Raw genomic sequence first — 14,963 nt, forward strand, 5'->3', positions numbered from 1 at the left:
TTTGTCAAAAGATTCAGAGAAACCTGAAATAAGTTCAATATCCACTTTTCTTTAAGTGCCACAAACTTCTGAGAAAAATATATGGGTTTCCAGTGTGCTGGATGCTTGACTTTATTCACCAACTAGTGCTCACTTCATGCTGGGCAGGTACAGTAGTGTGCACTCAGCTTCTGCAGTATTATATGGGGAGTTGATGAGAGCTTTTAGACTCAATCATACACTGTTCTTGTGGTCTGGAGAACTAAAGTGGTGAGGAAAGAGGCTTAAAGCTGTGTAAAGCTGCTGAGTTGGCTAATATTTCTCCACAGGTTATACACTTCTAACAACTTTTTCTCACATGGAGGCATTTGGTGTGTATTATTGCCACATAGTAATAAAATTATGTTTTTGTGCAATTTCTTATTAACAGAAATTGTTGTGAAATGCATGTTTCTATCCTGCTCAAATCATCTGAAAACTAAGTGGCAACATGCTGCTACAGTAACAACCGTGGTATAAGCCATTTATTTTAGCCAACAATGACTGGGAGCCCCTCATTTCCCTCTGACAGATGGAAGGGACCAACCATAAAGCAGGAGCAGAAATCATTAAGTCAGCCAAAGCCCCCCAGAGTTGTTTTAATTGTGTGCGGTGGAGCTGTAGGCATAGCTTACCTGATGGCTGCTATAACTAACTGCCTTCACCGAGACAGACGAGATCTTCTGTAGACGTTTAGTGAGAGATTTGTGTTCAGAAGGTTCCTCTGGGAGAGGACGACGGGGCGAGACAGAGAGGCAAAGAATGGAGAAACAGTTCATCGCCGAATGAGCAGATTGGACGCTCTCGGCTGGAGAGAGCCTTGTCCAGCAGGAGAGTCTCAAGCACCTGGCTAATGTTTTCATGGCTCATAATTTACACCAGGCCTGCCACTGTGTGCTGTTGGCATTGTCAATGTGACACCCTACAGAGGCCTGCTCCTATGGTCCCAACCTTCATCGTGTGTGTCAGACAGAGCGCTCATTCAACGTCTTAATCAATGGCCTTTCAACAGTGATGCTGCTGTGCGCGCATATCAATCACTGAATAAAGCTGAGCAATGGGGAAAACGTGAGCACACACACAAAGCACTGGATTACAGACCATCAGGACAGGATGTACTCAGTAACCCATCTGTATGAGAAAATACAAACATGCAGACACTTACTCAACCAAGCAAACATTCACAAAAGGCAGTGAGCTGGGCAGAAAAACATGTGCACTGTACCTGTGCACAGACAAAGAGAAACACACCTCAACTGATGTGCTGACAGGTTGGGAATGACTTACTTTCCCTGTCTTGTGTATAAAAGCACATCAATTTCTGTCACAGACGACAGTCTGCCAAGACTCCTTACCTTGACTGACATACGAGCTATAAATCAATCCACTTAAAACAAGCTTTACTTCAGCTCCTAGAAACTGCATGGTGGCAAGCAACTTTGCCATTAGACCTAAAGGCTTCAGTCCAGTGAAAATCTCCCCAACACCGCAGACCAACTGAATGCAGCACAACACAATAGATAGCAAGTGTTCATGTGTGTACCCGCTCATCATGGAAGATTTTTCAAAGCAGCTTCAGTTGGGGCTGTTAATAATCCATGCTTATTTTTAATTATAAATGACTTCTTGTCCTCCTCCTGAGTCATAGTAACACCAGTGCAGTCAAACTCCACCCAGCCCTCACCCAGTACAGCTGTACAGTATATCACATGTGTAGCAGCCAGTCATCCCAGAGCAGTATAGATTATATCCCCCTCAGTTTAACACTCTAAACACTTAATCTTGTCAAAAGAGACTCTTAATGAACTCAGAGGGAAGCCCTTCTGCTTTGCCCTCGGAGAGAAACAAATGTGGTTTACAGCAGTGATGATCTGCAGCATCTACCCTGAAGCGCTAATGCATATTTAAACTCAACACTCATTAATCAGTCATGTGCAGAAAAGAGAGCATGACAAAGACGGAGACGTTGAATCAGAACTGGGGCCATTTCACCGAGTGCTGACAACGAGAGCGCGATGGTGTGGAGATAGCTGTCGTTATTACAAAATTATAAAATCATGAGGAATGGTGAATTCACAGCTATTTGTTGTACGTAGTTCAGCGTATAATATATAATTTACTAAGTCACTAAATATTGATGTAAGTATTGGAAAAGTTCAAAGGAAGATACAACCAGATGTAAATGGGTGTCAAGGTGTTCTTAAGATATCGTGTCGACTTCCTACTGGCTTTTCCACTGTCTCTCCCTGTCTGGCGGCTACAGCCTAAGCTGTGCTCTAGTGTATGAATTTACAGGCAGAGGCAGCTGCGTCAACAGAGTGTCAGGGAGACTTACTTATACTCTTCCTGGGTGAAGATTGGAATGCGGGAAGGCTGAAGGACGGTGATCTCCACCAACGTGCTGTTCGACTTCACCGGCTCCCCGTCATCATAGGCTATCACAAACAACTGCAAAGGGACAGAACACACAAACAATATACAAATACAAATGCAAGAACATAACTATTACTTTTTTTCACCATAATACTGCTTGCCACACGAACAATTCCCCTTTCCAGGTTGCCAAGCATTCTTTTGTAGACATGTTCAGCATCCTAATAAAGACAGACTGGCAAAATAGGATCTGGCAAAGAGCCTGCAAGGCTCCCAGAGAGTGAGCATGAATGTATTGATCTACATTCATAGACTGTGGAGAATGGGGCCTGGGGGAAGCAGGGCGGAGCGGGGCGGCACAGAAGGAGTAATAGGCAGAAAGAGAATAAACACAGACGAATATTTAAAGAAACGGAGACAGGAGAGAGAAAAGAAACAGAGACTTGAGGTAGACAGACAACAAAGGAGTGCAAGCAGCACATCCTCGTTAGGATCTAATATGCTGCAGCACTTTCTCCAGTGTTCACAATGATATATTTGGCTATGCAAGCTCACTTTAAGCTGGTAAAATATCTTTATGTGAGCACCTAGGAGCCTTTAATAAGAAAGCTCACTATCCCTGGTCACAGATACAAAAGAAAAAGACCTGATCACTGCCAGTGATAATTTGATTTTAAAGGGTCAATACGGACACATTTGTAAAACAATGGCATTCACTGCAAGTTATATAACATTAAAACAAGCGAGGCAGAGCACTAACCGTTTACAGTAAAGAAATACTAACAATAATAGCAGCATGAATAATATCAATGTGGTTTCAAAGGCAACGCAGTTCTTGTATTTGTGATATAGGATTTGACTTTCATGGTTATACAATTACCATCTGTTTTACTTTTAAATTCCCCATTTATTGTAATTCATCATCATTATTACCTATTAGCCCAAACGAATCATTGTGTATTTGTTTTGTTCACAGTGTGATCTGACATCTAAAATAGTCAAGCCAATACTGTTTGCCACCACAGCTCCCCACCTCAACTCAGTCTCCTCCTTATGTGCTTCATATTTTTCTATTGATTTAATTAAGATAAGATTTCATATTAATGTGTATGCATTAAAGGCATGGGGGGATTAGCTCAGATTCCCTGAGAGTACTGTCAAAGGGTAGCTCCCTTTCTGCTAACTATAATTGTAATCTAACTGTATCTGTGTCCATTCAGTACAAATGGACAATTCCTGGACACACTCCAAGTGTCTCTGACAGACTCACAGAATAACATTAATATCCTGAAAGCGCCACTCTGATATTACAAGCAGCAGCAGCTTGTCACGGATGCTGTCACCATAATCACTGCCGCTCACCTTAAATGTGACACTGGGCTCTTCATTGAGGTTGACCCGGGTGATGACTCTCCCAGTTTTCTCTTCCACATCAAAGATACTCCCACTGTAAGGTGACCTGTCGTGGTCCACTCTGTAGCGGACAAAACTGGCTGGTGTACCCTGGAGGAAGGAGACAGAAGAAAAACATGAACCATAAGCCTGTTAAAATAACTTCCACATTTTCAGATGAAGCTGTGAAGACAGAGAGAAGTGCCAAAGTAATTAAGCAGTGGAAAATGTATTCGACCCATAAGGGTATAGCAATATCGATTGCTAGGGAATATAACTTTATTTTTTGTTGGATTTCATTGTTTATTCATGTGACAGAGGCGGGATGGTTTACATAAGAAAGGGTTGCTCTTCTCTGTGCAATATGAAAATTACCAAAATGTCTCACTTTATACTCCCTTCCAATTCACCAACTCATAGTTTATCATACTGTAGTCCTCGTTAGTCTGTCCTCATCATTAATATAATATAATATAAACTCAGTGTTATTCATTGATTCAGACCTCTTCCCTTTCATTTGGAATATAACACTTCTCCATTAAACCAGCCCCTCTAGTCTCCAGCCTTACATTCATTAGCGAGAGCCTGGCTTTAATATGACCCTTTGATTAAGATTAATCATGGTTCCTGATTACTAATCATCTCTATATTACGTTTACGTTCTTTGTTACAACTCACCATAATATAGTATCACAATAATAATGTCAGTCATCTGGGGGTGATGCTCCGTCTGTCATCTCGGTTCCTGTCTACTCTGTCATCTCGTTTTGCTGCTGAAGCTGCAGAAAACTCCGTTTCACAAACATAATATGTTTGTAATGGAAGCAGGTTTTCAGTGCTTTTGTGGCGATCTCAGGATATTCTGCTTAAATCCAGAGCGCAGGGAGAGAAGTTTTCTGTGAAGTGATGAAGCGGCAGAGAGCCGGCCGGGTCCTGCACACACATTGCGGAGCTTGGAGCATGTGAATCACCTGTTGCAATGAACCCGTAATTTAAACAGGACTCGTGCTTTTTCTTTTAGAACAGCTTTCTTCTTGTTGGAAAGCGTCGGGTCTTCTGTCGTCTCATTATTGAGTTTTTCCCGGCCCGGCGACGTGTGTTTTTCACTCTTTTACGTTTGTGCCTGCCTGTCAATTGCCTGTCAATTGCGCAGCACTGGGAAGATGCACAAACGGAAGTGGCAACATTTTCAAAATAAAACGACCGGAAGTGTGAAATAGACGAAACAAACGATTTTTTTTTTTTTCATTTTCATTTCATCTTTCTGCGGCCCGGTACCAAATGATCCACGGACCGGTACCGGTCCGCGGCCCGGTGGTTGGGGACCACTGTCTTATCCCATTCCAGTTTCATCCCTTTGGACCTCAAATTCGGTCTGATTTTTTAATTAGCCTTTTGAAGATCCACTCCCTTGTCTGAACTGCTTTTGCTCCCCAGGGACAAAGTAAAACCTGGGGCAAGAGAGAGAGGTAAATTCTGTAGTAGCAGTGGATCCCTTGGGAGGCTTACTCACACAAATGTGTCTCTAAGAGGTTACAAAACAATCTGAGCGAATGCGCTAAGTGGATCCTCAGAAAAAGGGTCTCATCTCTAAAAGCTTTTCAAATTGTTTTCTAACATGTAATGCAAAAGATGTCAGGATGGTATCATTAATAAAATAAAAACAGCACACACAGTAGAATCTAATATAGTGGCTTCAGTAGAAAAAACATTCATAGTGACGGCAGCAGAGACGGTTAAAAGTGCTCAGCGCTCATTTGCTCAGGGCTAAATGTTGTCAACAGTGTGAGTTCTCCCCATTTGTGTGATTAGCTTGCCTTTCAAAATCTATACATCTAACTTAGCCCTGGACCAGAACAAAGCAAACAGATGCCTCACTAATAACAAAATACCTTCCACTTTACATTTTGCAAAACAGATTGCACAATTTCAAGTTAATCAGTGTTTTCAGGTTTTGAACAATTTTTGGCATTAGTAATTGGTGCATTTTCTTGCAGCAGCTCAGAGTGGCTCTGAAATGATGTTTAAACATGAGTCAGACTGTGAATGTACTGTAATTACAGCGGTTTGTTACCCCATCTCTGTCAACACGCATTTTCAGCTTTACACCTTTTCTTGTCTGGCATTCAACTCACAGATTATGAATGTTTTATGTCCACTGCTGGGGTGAACTCACTGCGTCATTAACATTGCAGATAAGTGACAAAAACTGTGGACGTACAACAGCTACTTAGCAACAACTAATAACTGCAATCTTGAGCAAGATTTTAACAAGACACACACATTCTTTTCAAATGCATTTTGTTGTTGTGCATGCCCCCCCCAATAAGAAAACAGTTCTCTCAAGTATAAAACAGCCAGGTCATGAATTAAAGAACAAGCTCAGGCCCACTAAGAAACAGCGAATGATGCTTCAGAGACACCACAGCCAAGCTTGAGCTGATAATTCAAGACAGTAAATACAACACATTAAAATATCTTGTTGGAGAGATGGTTAAATTTGGATTTGAGTTGTATGTGACTAAAAGATTAGTGCAGACATCTGTGTAAAAAGGTGAACTTTCTCAGCTGTGATGAACAAAGAAGTGAAGCGGAAAAAGAAACTTTCACTTTCAGTCATAAAAAAACACTCTTCAATTCAGGTGCAGAGGAACGTTTGTCTCCATGGTGATTTCCTCTCTTATTGAGGAAAGTATTAATATTGACGTTGAGTGGCACTGCCAAAAATGCAGCCAGGTTTAAAAAATCATCATTATGCCATCTCCCAAGGTCCAGGTGGGTAGATATTACTGTATGCCTTCTCCCCAGAAAGTGCAAAAACAGAACATACAAGGGAAAAGAGCAAAAATGGTTGACACATTATCACCCTCAGATATAAATGTATATGTTGCATCACAACCACAGAGCTGAGTGACTCTCTCCATCTTCCCTCTTTTTTGTGAGCAGATTTTTTATGAGCCTGTGTAATGGAGGGAGAATATGTGTGTTTAACAAGCACCAGACTAAAACCCTGCACCACGAAACAGAGGTGTCTATGACAGGCATCCTGTCAATAAAATGCTTTGAACTCTCAAATACAGGTCAATAAGAGACTGGGTTAGTCGGCTCCTGTTAGGAAACCTAATCTCGCTGTCTGTCAAACCAATGGGAGATTGGGAGAAGTGGGGAGGGCAGTCTCCCCTTGGGAGGGGAAGTGAGATATGCTGCAGTCACTATAGCACTCTCAAGATGTTCTACCACCACCCACAGCCAGGACTGACAGGCATCTATATCCCTGAATGTGTTTTGGGGCTGCAGAGAGTACACAAGCTTGACAAGATCTGGTAGAATCCCATGAGGAAGAGAGCCACTAATAACAAGCATTGACAAGAGTCCGCACACACGACTTTTCTGAAGAACTTGTTAAGAGCTGGAAGCTTTTAGGGAAAGGCAGAGGGGCACTGGGGGATTCTGATTCCCCTTTTTTCATAGTTAAAATTTAAAAATAAATTCAAAAAAAGAGACTGTGTTATAAGAGGCTGATTTGGTGAAGTTTCTATAAAAGGAAAAGAAACATTCTGTAACGCTGCCAAGAAGAAAAAAGGGGATGTGAGTAGGAAGACTGCTGAGTCACCAAGTGCAATAAAATTTCAAGGTGCGTGGGGCTGCCAATAAAAGGAGGTTCAGCTGAGGTGAATGACATGGAACCAAACATTTGCAGGGGCTGGTACTTTGCTAACTATGCATGTTAAACTATTGATAAACTAAGAAACTACTCTCCCAAACAATTGTTGCATTGGTTCCTCTTAGACGCACAATTTCTCGTCTCAACAGGGTGGCACACTTTCTCTTCTGCATTGTGTAATTTTGTTCCTTGGTTTGCAGACTCCAAAAGACTACAACAGAAAAAAAAAATCTTCATAGCTCGGAGAGTCCCAGGAGAATCTGCTTAGATATTGTGAGGAATCATGACGCTGTCTGAGGCAACTGGTAGATGACTCATACAAGTGAAGATGTTAAACAAGACCCCGTCACAATTAGAACTACTGGTGTGGAATGAAAATATAGACAGCACTGTAGCTTTAATGAGAGCATCGCAGTTTTGAAAACATCTTTAAAATGCATCGTGTGAAATGCTACGGGTAAATTGGCTGATGTTCTGCAAGAGACATGTAGTGAGAAGGTAAAAATCATCCGGCAAGGCTTTCATCTCTGCTTCTTTTATTAGAGACAGATATGGAATCAACACACTTCATGTGCTTTGAAATTTAACACACTGCATATTTTAAATATAAATATGAAATAGGATAAATAGCATTTTGATCATACTCACAGGTGGGTCTTGGTCCTCAGCAAACACAGTTGTGATGATTGTTCCTTTCTCTGCATTGGGCGCCACCATGCCTTTATAGAGGTCTTGGCTAAAGATGGGGGAGAAGTCATTCATGTCCTAAAAAGAAACAAAAAACAAAATAAGAGATTTTAATAAATGTACTGCTAGTTTTGCTTAACAGTTATTTGACAATCATTACAACATGAATGGGTTGGTGCAGTACAAAATACTCAATTACACTCCTTTGACAATAATAAAGAAGGAGGCATGACAGGTATCTCTTTGGTGACGCATACAATTTGGCATTAAAAGGGTCAAAGTAAGTTGTCAGTGTAATGTAGTACAACCTTTGTCGATGCTGTCTCCCATGCTAAAACAGTTATATTGTAGCGGTGCAGATTTAGCAGCTGCTGCTTTGTTCGATTTTTGTTAACACTTCCAGCAGGCAAGAGCAAGATTCAGACAAATGTTCCCACAGCGGTAATTCACTGTCCTCTGTGTTTTTGTCGCTGTAGTTCAAGAACTGTGCATCTAAGCTGAATATTATCACATTTAAACAGACACAGACACACATACATATAAATAATACATAGATAGAATGTACTGTGCTTTTACAGTTGGCAATAATCCTCCCATAATCTCATGTTATGGTGCCTTGACATGACTCAATGTAATCACAGTTAGTCACATTTACATTTACACATCAGGTACATGAACGTTTAAGGAAAATATGAAAATGTATACATGTATAATACTGTCAGTTGTGATAATACATGTTTCATAGTTTCATTGTTAGAGATGAACATAAAAAATCACTCTATAACACCTGATGTTACAGTTAAGTACTAGAAATGAGCTTATTGTCACTGCTGCCTAAAATGATGGACAAGTAAGAATTTAGTGTAATTTTCCTGACAGGACCTCTGGAAAACTGACGCTCAATTCTAAGTCTGTCTGATCCCTTCAACCGAGCAGACACAGAAATACACAAAAATCCTGTGAGTCCCGGGACATCAAAACTGAATGAGCAGGCTGACAGGGTATCATAAAAATCTTAAGTATGTGAAAAATAAACTCTAATGCAGGGCCTAACAACCACAATAACAAGACTGATGAAACTTTGTGATCGCTGCTTTCTTATCAAATATTTTCTCTACGTAACTCCCGGTCCATCCGATGAAACAGTGCTGCTGGGATTATGGCTCCTCAGAACACATGTGAAGAACTTAACATCAGGAATGCTTTTAATCACATTCTAGTTGTAAATAATGCACAGCAGATCAATGCTGTATTGTGGTCCTGCACAGAAATGAAATCTTCTTAACCGTGCAACCCCTGCTTCAGTGTGTGAGAATGAACACTCCAGTAAGCCATTCATACATCTCTCAGGAATAGCTTAACTCTATGGTGTAAGTGCAGGAGCCTGATCTTCCTTTCTCTTGACTTTTCTCTTTGCTTTCCACTGTTTTGACTGAGCAATGGGCAACGGCATGTGTTCTATAAACTCTGTGGTGGAGGCCAGCCTCCCTTTGATCTGTACACAGGTTTAGTGTTTCCTAGCAGAAAATCTATGATCCAGCTCTTGCTTTGAACAACAAAGCCTGATCCTTGTGCTCGAGTGTTCACAAGGAGGCTGTGAACAAGACGCATGCAGAGACGCACTTATCTTTACTTAAAACATACATGTGCAGCACTTGCATCTCCATCGATGCGCGCGCGCTCTCGTGCCTACACACACGCGCGCGCACACTGGGTGTCTGTCTCTTACATCGCTCAAGTGCAAGAAAAGACGATAGAGTTTGGGAGACTCAATTCAGAAGAGCCAGACACGCAGGACACAGGAATGCATGCATCACTGAAAGACATCCGACAAAAGAGACAACAACAAAACCGTCGAGGGGAAATCAAACACAAGTGACTTCAAATGCGTGGAATCAGTTCCATCTCTCGTCCCTGAGAAGCCAGTGTGACTCCATTAGGCTCATTCTAATTCATGTCTGCCATTTCAAATAGCGCACGCTGGTTTGATATCAGGGGTTGTGCAGTGCCTTATCCTATCAAACACTGTTCCTGGGTGACAGCACGAATGCTGCAACAAAGCATGTCCTTATCGGAGGACAAACTTACTCCAGGTTGGCAGATCGTGTGGCGAGCTGGCTTGAATAAGCTTAAGAATTTCCTCCCTTTTGGTCTAATATAGAGAGCTTAAGGGGTGGACTAAATTCATAGACAGATAAATGTGCATGAACGCATTCTGGAGCATAGAATTACTCACAGAATGAAAACACACACCCATTAAGACACAAACACACACGTACACATTCACAACACAAGGCGTCTAATCCTTTGGTTAGGATTCAGCTGTTAATCTCTTGAAAGGTTGGAAAGGGAACACAAGCTCCTGAAAAACCTGACATAATTGCTGTCACAAAGCTAATGAGTCATTCAGATCTGGAATAGCACTTTGTGCAGGCAGAAACACCTATCCATCACTCCTCTTTGTCCTAATGATGCTGAGAGAGGGAAAGCAGGTTTGGAGGCCGAAACATGTTTTACAAAGGAAATTCATTCAGCTCCCGCTCTGAATGGCATACACTGGATTTCATATCACAATAGTGGTGCAGGTGCCTCATTGTACAATATGTTTCCAATCCCCTGTTGGAATGTGGGTTAGACCAGCTATTAATACAGTAAAACTCTGCTAATGACTATCCACATATTCACTGCCAGTGTTGCAGACCCTATGGGACAATGAGGATGGCTGGAAGGAAAATGACAACTGAGAGTTTTCATTGGACTGACCATCCAGGGGGCTCTTACCGTGATTCGGACCGTGACGGTAGCTTGCCCTGGAGGCATGACCCCTCCTTGGTCGACAGCTTCCACCTGGAAAATGTAAGAAGCCCCCATACCCATAGCTGCCAGGTTCTCGAAGTCCAGCGGCTGCAGCACAGCCAACTCCCCTGTGACAGGGTTCAGAGAGAACAGCTGCCTGGCCGACTCGGTCTTGATCCGATACGTGACATTGGAAAAGAGGTCTGAGTCCACTGCCTGTGAGCAGGAGGAGAAAGAGGAGAGGGATGAATAGGAAAAACTATTAGAGTATATTCAAGGCAACACAGGGAGCTCGGGAAGAACTGGTGGTGGCGGAAGAAAACAGAGGAAGAGCTATATATATTCAAAATTGGGACCTTTATATATATATATAGTATATCGACATATAAGCTGGTGGGTAAAGGCTGTGGCAATAAATATTAATGTTTCTATTTTAATTTTTTGTTCAATGCTGCAGGGGTTACTTACATCAATCATTAATGGGCTCTGATTAAATTAAACCACTAAGGAAAGCTTAAGATGGCCCTTATTGCATTAAATCACAACTCCCAAAGTAGATCTAATTTGCACAGGCTTCTGTGAAAAGAGATTATTAGTACCAGTATGTGGACAGATAAATGCATATTGGTGCGTGGATGTACTGTTCACACATAAAGTCGTAAATAAAGTCGCAAATTTAGGACTTTATTCTCGTGAATTTAGGACTTTATTCTCGTAATGTTATGACTTTTTTCTCGTAGGAAATGTATGACTTTATTCTCGGAGTCTGTGTTTTTTTTTTTCCTCAATGTGGCTCCGTCGTACCTTTGACCTGCTGGTGGCACAAAACTAAAAGTCATACAATCAGCAAAGTCAAATTTCCACCCCTGATGACCTTAAAAATCTATAGTAAATGTTACTGTATGGCAATCCATCAAATAGCCAGGATATTTAAGAGTCAAAAATGTCCACCTTTCAGTCGTAGTACAGGAAGATTTAGAGGATCATTAAAGGCTGTCGCTTTCATTCTCTGGGAACCAATGACCAAGAGGTGGACCAACTGAGCGAGCTGATAGTTAATACATCAGGTATAAGCGGTAGGTCTCCTCTCAGCCTCTTCCTTCTTTCAAGGTCTCTCTGGCTGTCTCACTTTCTCTCTTTAGGTGTCTTGTCAGCCACTGCATCCTCTTAGAGTTCAGGTGTCGTTGTCTCGGAGATTAATGGTGTCACAGCGCCACTGTCACTCACATCCCTCACCCTCAACCCCCAACCCTGCTGTTCCTCAGTCTCTCCTCCAACTTTATCCCTCACTGAGAACTGTCACTCACAATATGGCAGCAATTACTCGCTCTTCTGCTCTGCGTGTGCAAGGTTTCTCCATACCTTCCTTCAGTGCAAACATGTCCACTGACATTTGACAGTGCTGATTTTACCTAAAGACAGATTCCACCGCGTTAAAGAGTTGTTGAGCCTTTGCACATCCATTAATGTTTGTTGGGGGAGATGAAAAATTTCTTCTACTAAGGACTGTTTATGACTTCGAAATCCAGCTTTAAGTCTAATTCTGTCAAAAAATGCCCAAGGAGCTGTCACGTTAGGAGGAAAAAAATGTAACTCTGCTGTGTATATAAGGCTGTGTACATTTGTGTCAGGGTAAATGTTTCCACTTGAAAGTGTTTGACATTTTAAACACTAAATTGCCAGCACTTGAAGTTAAAATATGCTAAAAGGCTGTTAATACAACAGTTGTTTGAAGTGCCCATGCTGCATGAGACAAATAAAGACAAGAGACATATATAAACGAACAAAACTAAAATGTAGTACTTACGCTTAGCTGAAGAACTACAGTTCCCACGGGACTGTTTTCAGGTACATTCACCACATAGGTTTCTTGGGAGAAGACTGGGCTGTTGTCATCTATATCCGTGACCTGAACTGAGAGGGTCAAGGTTGTCCGACGTGGATCCACAGCTCCATCTGAGGCCTCTACTACCAGGTCATACTGGCTCCTCAGCTCCCGATCCAGAGGCACTTTTGTATAGATGCTGCCATTTTCACTGATTATAAACAAGTCGGGATGATTCACAATCCGGTAGCGCACCTGGCCATTAGCTCCTAAATCTGGATCTGTGGCCTGGAGAGAGAGAGAAAATCATCAGAGGACTTGCGTTTAGCCTCAGTCTATTTAAATGCCTGCTTCTGAAAAGGCAAGCCACCCATGTGTTTCAGAGCAAATATGCCCTAGAAGAGGAGATAAAATCTCTGAGAGAGCAAAATGCTTGTCCCCTCTAAGAAGCAGCAATAAAGAAGCCATATGCTATCTTGAAGACCTGCAAATCTCTTCAGACTCCTCCATTGATAAAAGGTCAACCCCCCTCCCCAAACTGTCATTGGAAGTCAGCTCCTCAACCTGCACTGCGGAACAGAGGTAACTTGACTTCCCATCTCGCTAAAACAGACAGAGGAGACATGCCGTCCATCCTCTAGAGGACATTCATGTTCTTCTCAGCCACCGATGCACCACAAATTCATCTGTGCTTATTCCTCCAAAGGGCAGACTAGAACCTTCCAGACTGTTCAGCCTCTCTGTGCTACCATGAGAGAGATGACAGCTGTTCAGCTCCTGCCTCTCAACCAGCTAGCATAGTTTCACCTTTACCAGGAGGGACCTCGAGTTGCCCCTGCCTTGAAGTGCTTGAGGTATATGGACATGTAACATTTTTGCATAGACAACTATGATCACTGCATCAATGATTATCTTAGGAAGCTACACCACAACCTAATTGATTTGGCCCATGCAATCCAAAGAGAGAAAATTAAACTTGTGTGGAAGAAAACCTCTAAAGGTGTTTACACGTTTATATGATCACTACCTCCAAGTGTCAGAAATAACTTCAAAGAGGTCCATCAAGCACTAATTGTTGAGTTCTCTCTTTTTTTTTTTTTTACTGCTGATGAGATTGCTTCAACGGTTGCAGCCTCCTAAATTAAACATTCTTTCATGCATTAATGGTAAGTGCTCAGAGGAAAACTCAACCTTCAAGTCTTTATTTTTGCAGAACCTTCATCTGTGTGCATGCAGCTACGTTGTACTGATGGCACAGATGGTAAAACATGGTCATTTCCAAGGAAAGAGGGAACATGTGAGGCAGCCAGCTGGCACTCTGGCGCATCACATAGACCTACTGCCTCAAAAGGCCACCCTCACAACAGCTGGAGGGGGGTGACAAAAGGCAGCGTTGGGACAGCGAGCATCAGTATGTCCACCAAATGCCTCGAGAGCCTCTGAATGTTTCTCTACCTCCAACCACTCAGGGCATTTACACCCCCAAGTAACAGGACAGCTCACCCACATAAATCAACTCCCCCTCGAGACTTACGTTTGAAATCAGTTTGGGTGATCTGATGTCTCATTTCAAACCCTCCTAAGACAAGTTAGTAAACTTAAATATAGATTAAATATAAATATAGCCTGGATAATCTGATGGAAGCGTAATAGTCAGCTAATGTTGCAATAGTCATTATCTTACACTGGACTGGGACAAAAAAGAGTTGGTGTGCTCGCTAAATTAAACGTTACTAAAAAGTCATCAATAATGGTCATTCCCTCCTGGTGCTGCTGAAGTACACTGACAACCTGTAGGAAACACTGAAAATCCATTTACATTCATCAATAATAGCAGAGAGAGATAAATATTCACCAATGCACAGCATATGAATAACACATTTACTGAAAACTGAAATGCAGAGGTATTTCCCTTTAGGCAAACTATGAGGTTGATGTGATCCATTACACGATCCATTAGAGCTTAGCGTTAGCGTGTGTTTACAGAGGCTTCAAGAACAAAGCCATGTAACTTCTAGTATTACAAACACACCAACACAGCTCTTACACACTTCTCAGTCTCTGTCAGAGACTGATGAGCAATCAGAAGTTTAAAAGGCCAGAGCCCTCTATCATGCAAAAAGAAATCCTTGAAAGCTCAATCACAATTTGATAGCAGGCGCGGCATTCATAAAATACAGTCAGGTCAAAACTGAAAAAAAAGAAGAA

At 41.9% G+C, this 14,963-nt stretch overlaps 1 protein-coding gene across 7 annotated transcripts in view; it reads right to left on the reverse strand.

The window, feature by feature from the left end:
* LOC146973387 (protocadherin-15-like) overlaps window positions 1-14,963 on the reverse strand; it is a 236,431-nt gene that overhangs the window by 48,329 nt on the left and 173,139 nt on the right. For all 7 annotated transcript variants that reach the window (XM_085799889.1, XM_085799888.1, XM_085799886.1 and 4 more), the window contains 5 exons: window positions 12,738-13,043; window positions 10,916-11,146; window positions 8,096-8,212; window positions 3,754-3,894; window positions 2,354-2,466 (listed from right to left, as the gene is read on the reverse strand). In XM_085799889.1, the coding sequence (XP_085656015.1) occupies window positions 2,354-2,466; window positions 3,754-3,894; window positions 8,096-8,212; window positions 10,916-11,146; window positions 12,738-13,043 (908 nt within the window). The remainder of the gene's footprint in view (window positions 1-2,353; window positions 2,467-3,753; window positions 3,895-8,095; window positions 8,213-10,915; window positions 11,147-12,737; window positions 13,044-14,963) is intronic.

The sequence above is a fragment of the Trachurus japonicus genome, chromosome 15 (assembly GCF_045865225.1).
Source record: "Trachurus japonicus isolate A0001 chromosome 15, Traja_1.0".
NCBI lineage: Eukaryota > Metazoa > Chordata > Actinopteri > Carangiformes > Carangidae > Trachurus > Trachurus japonicus.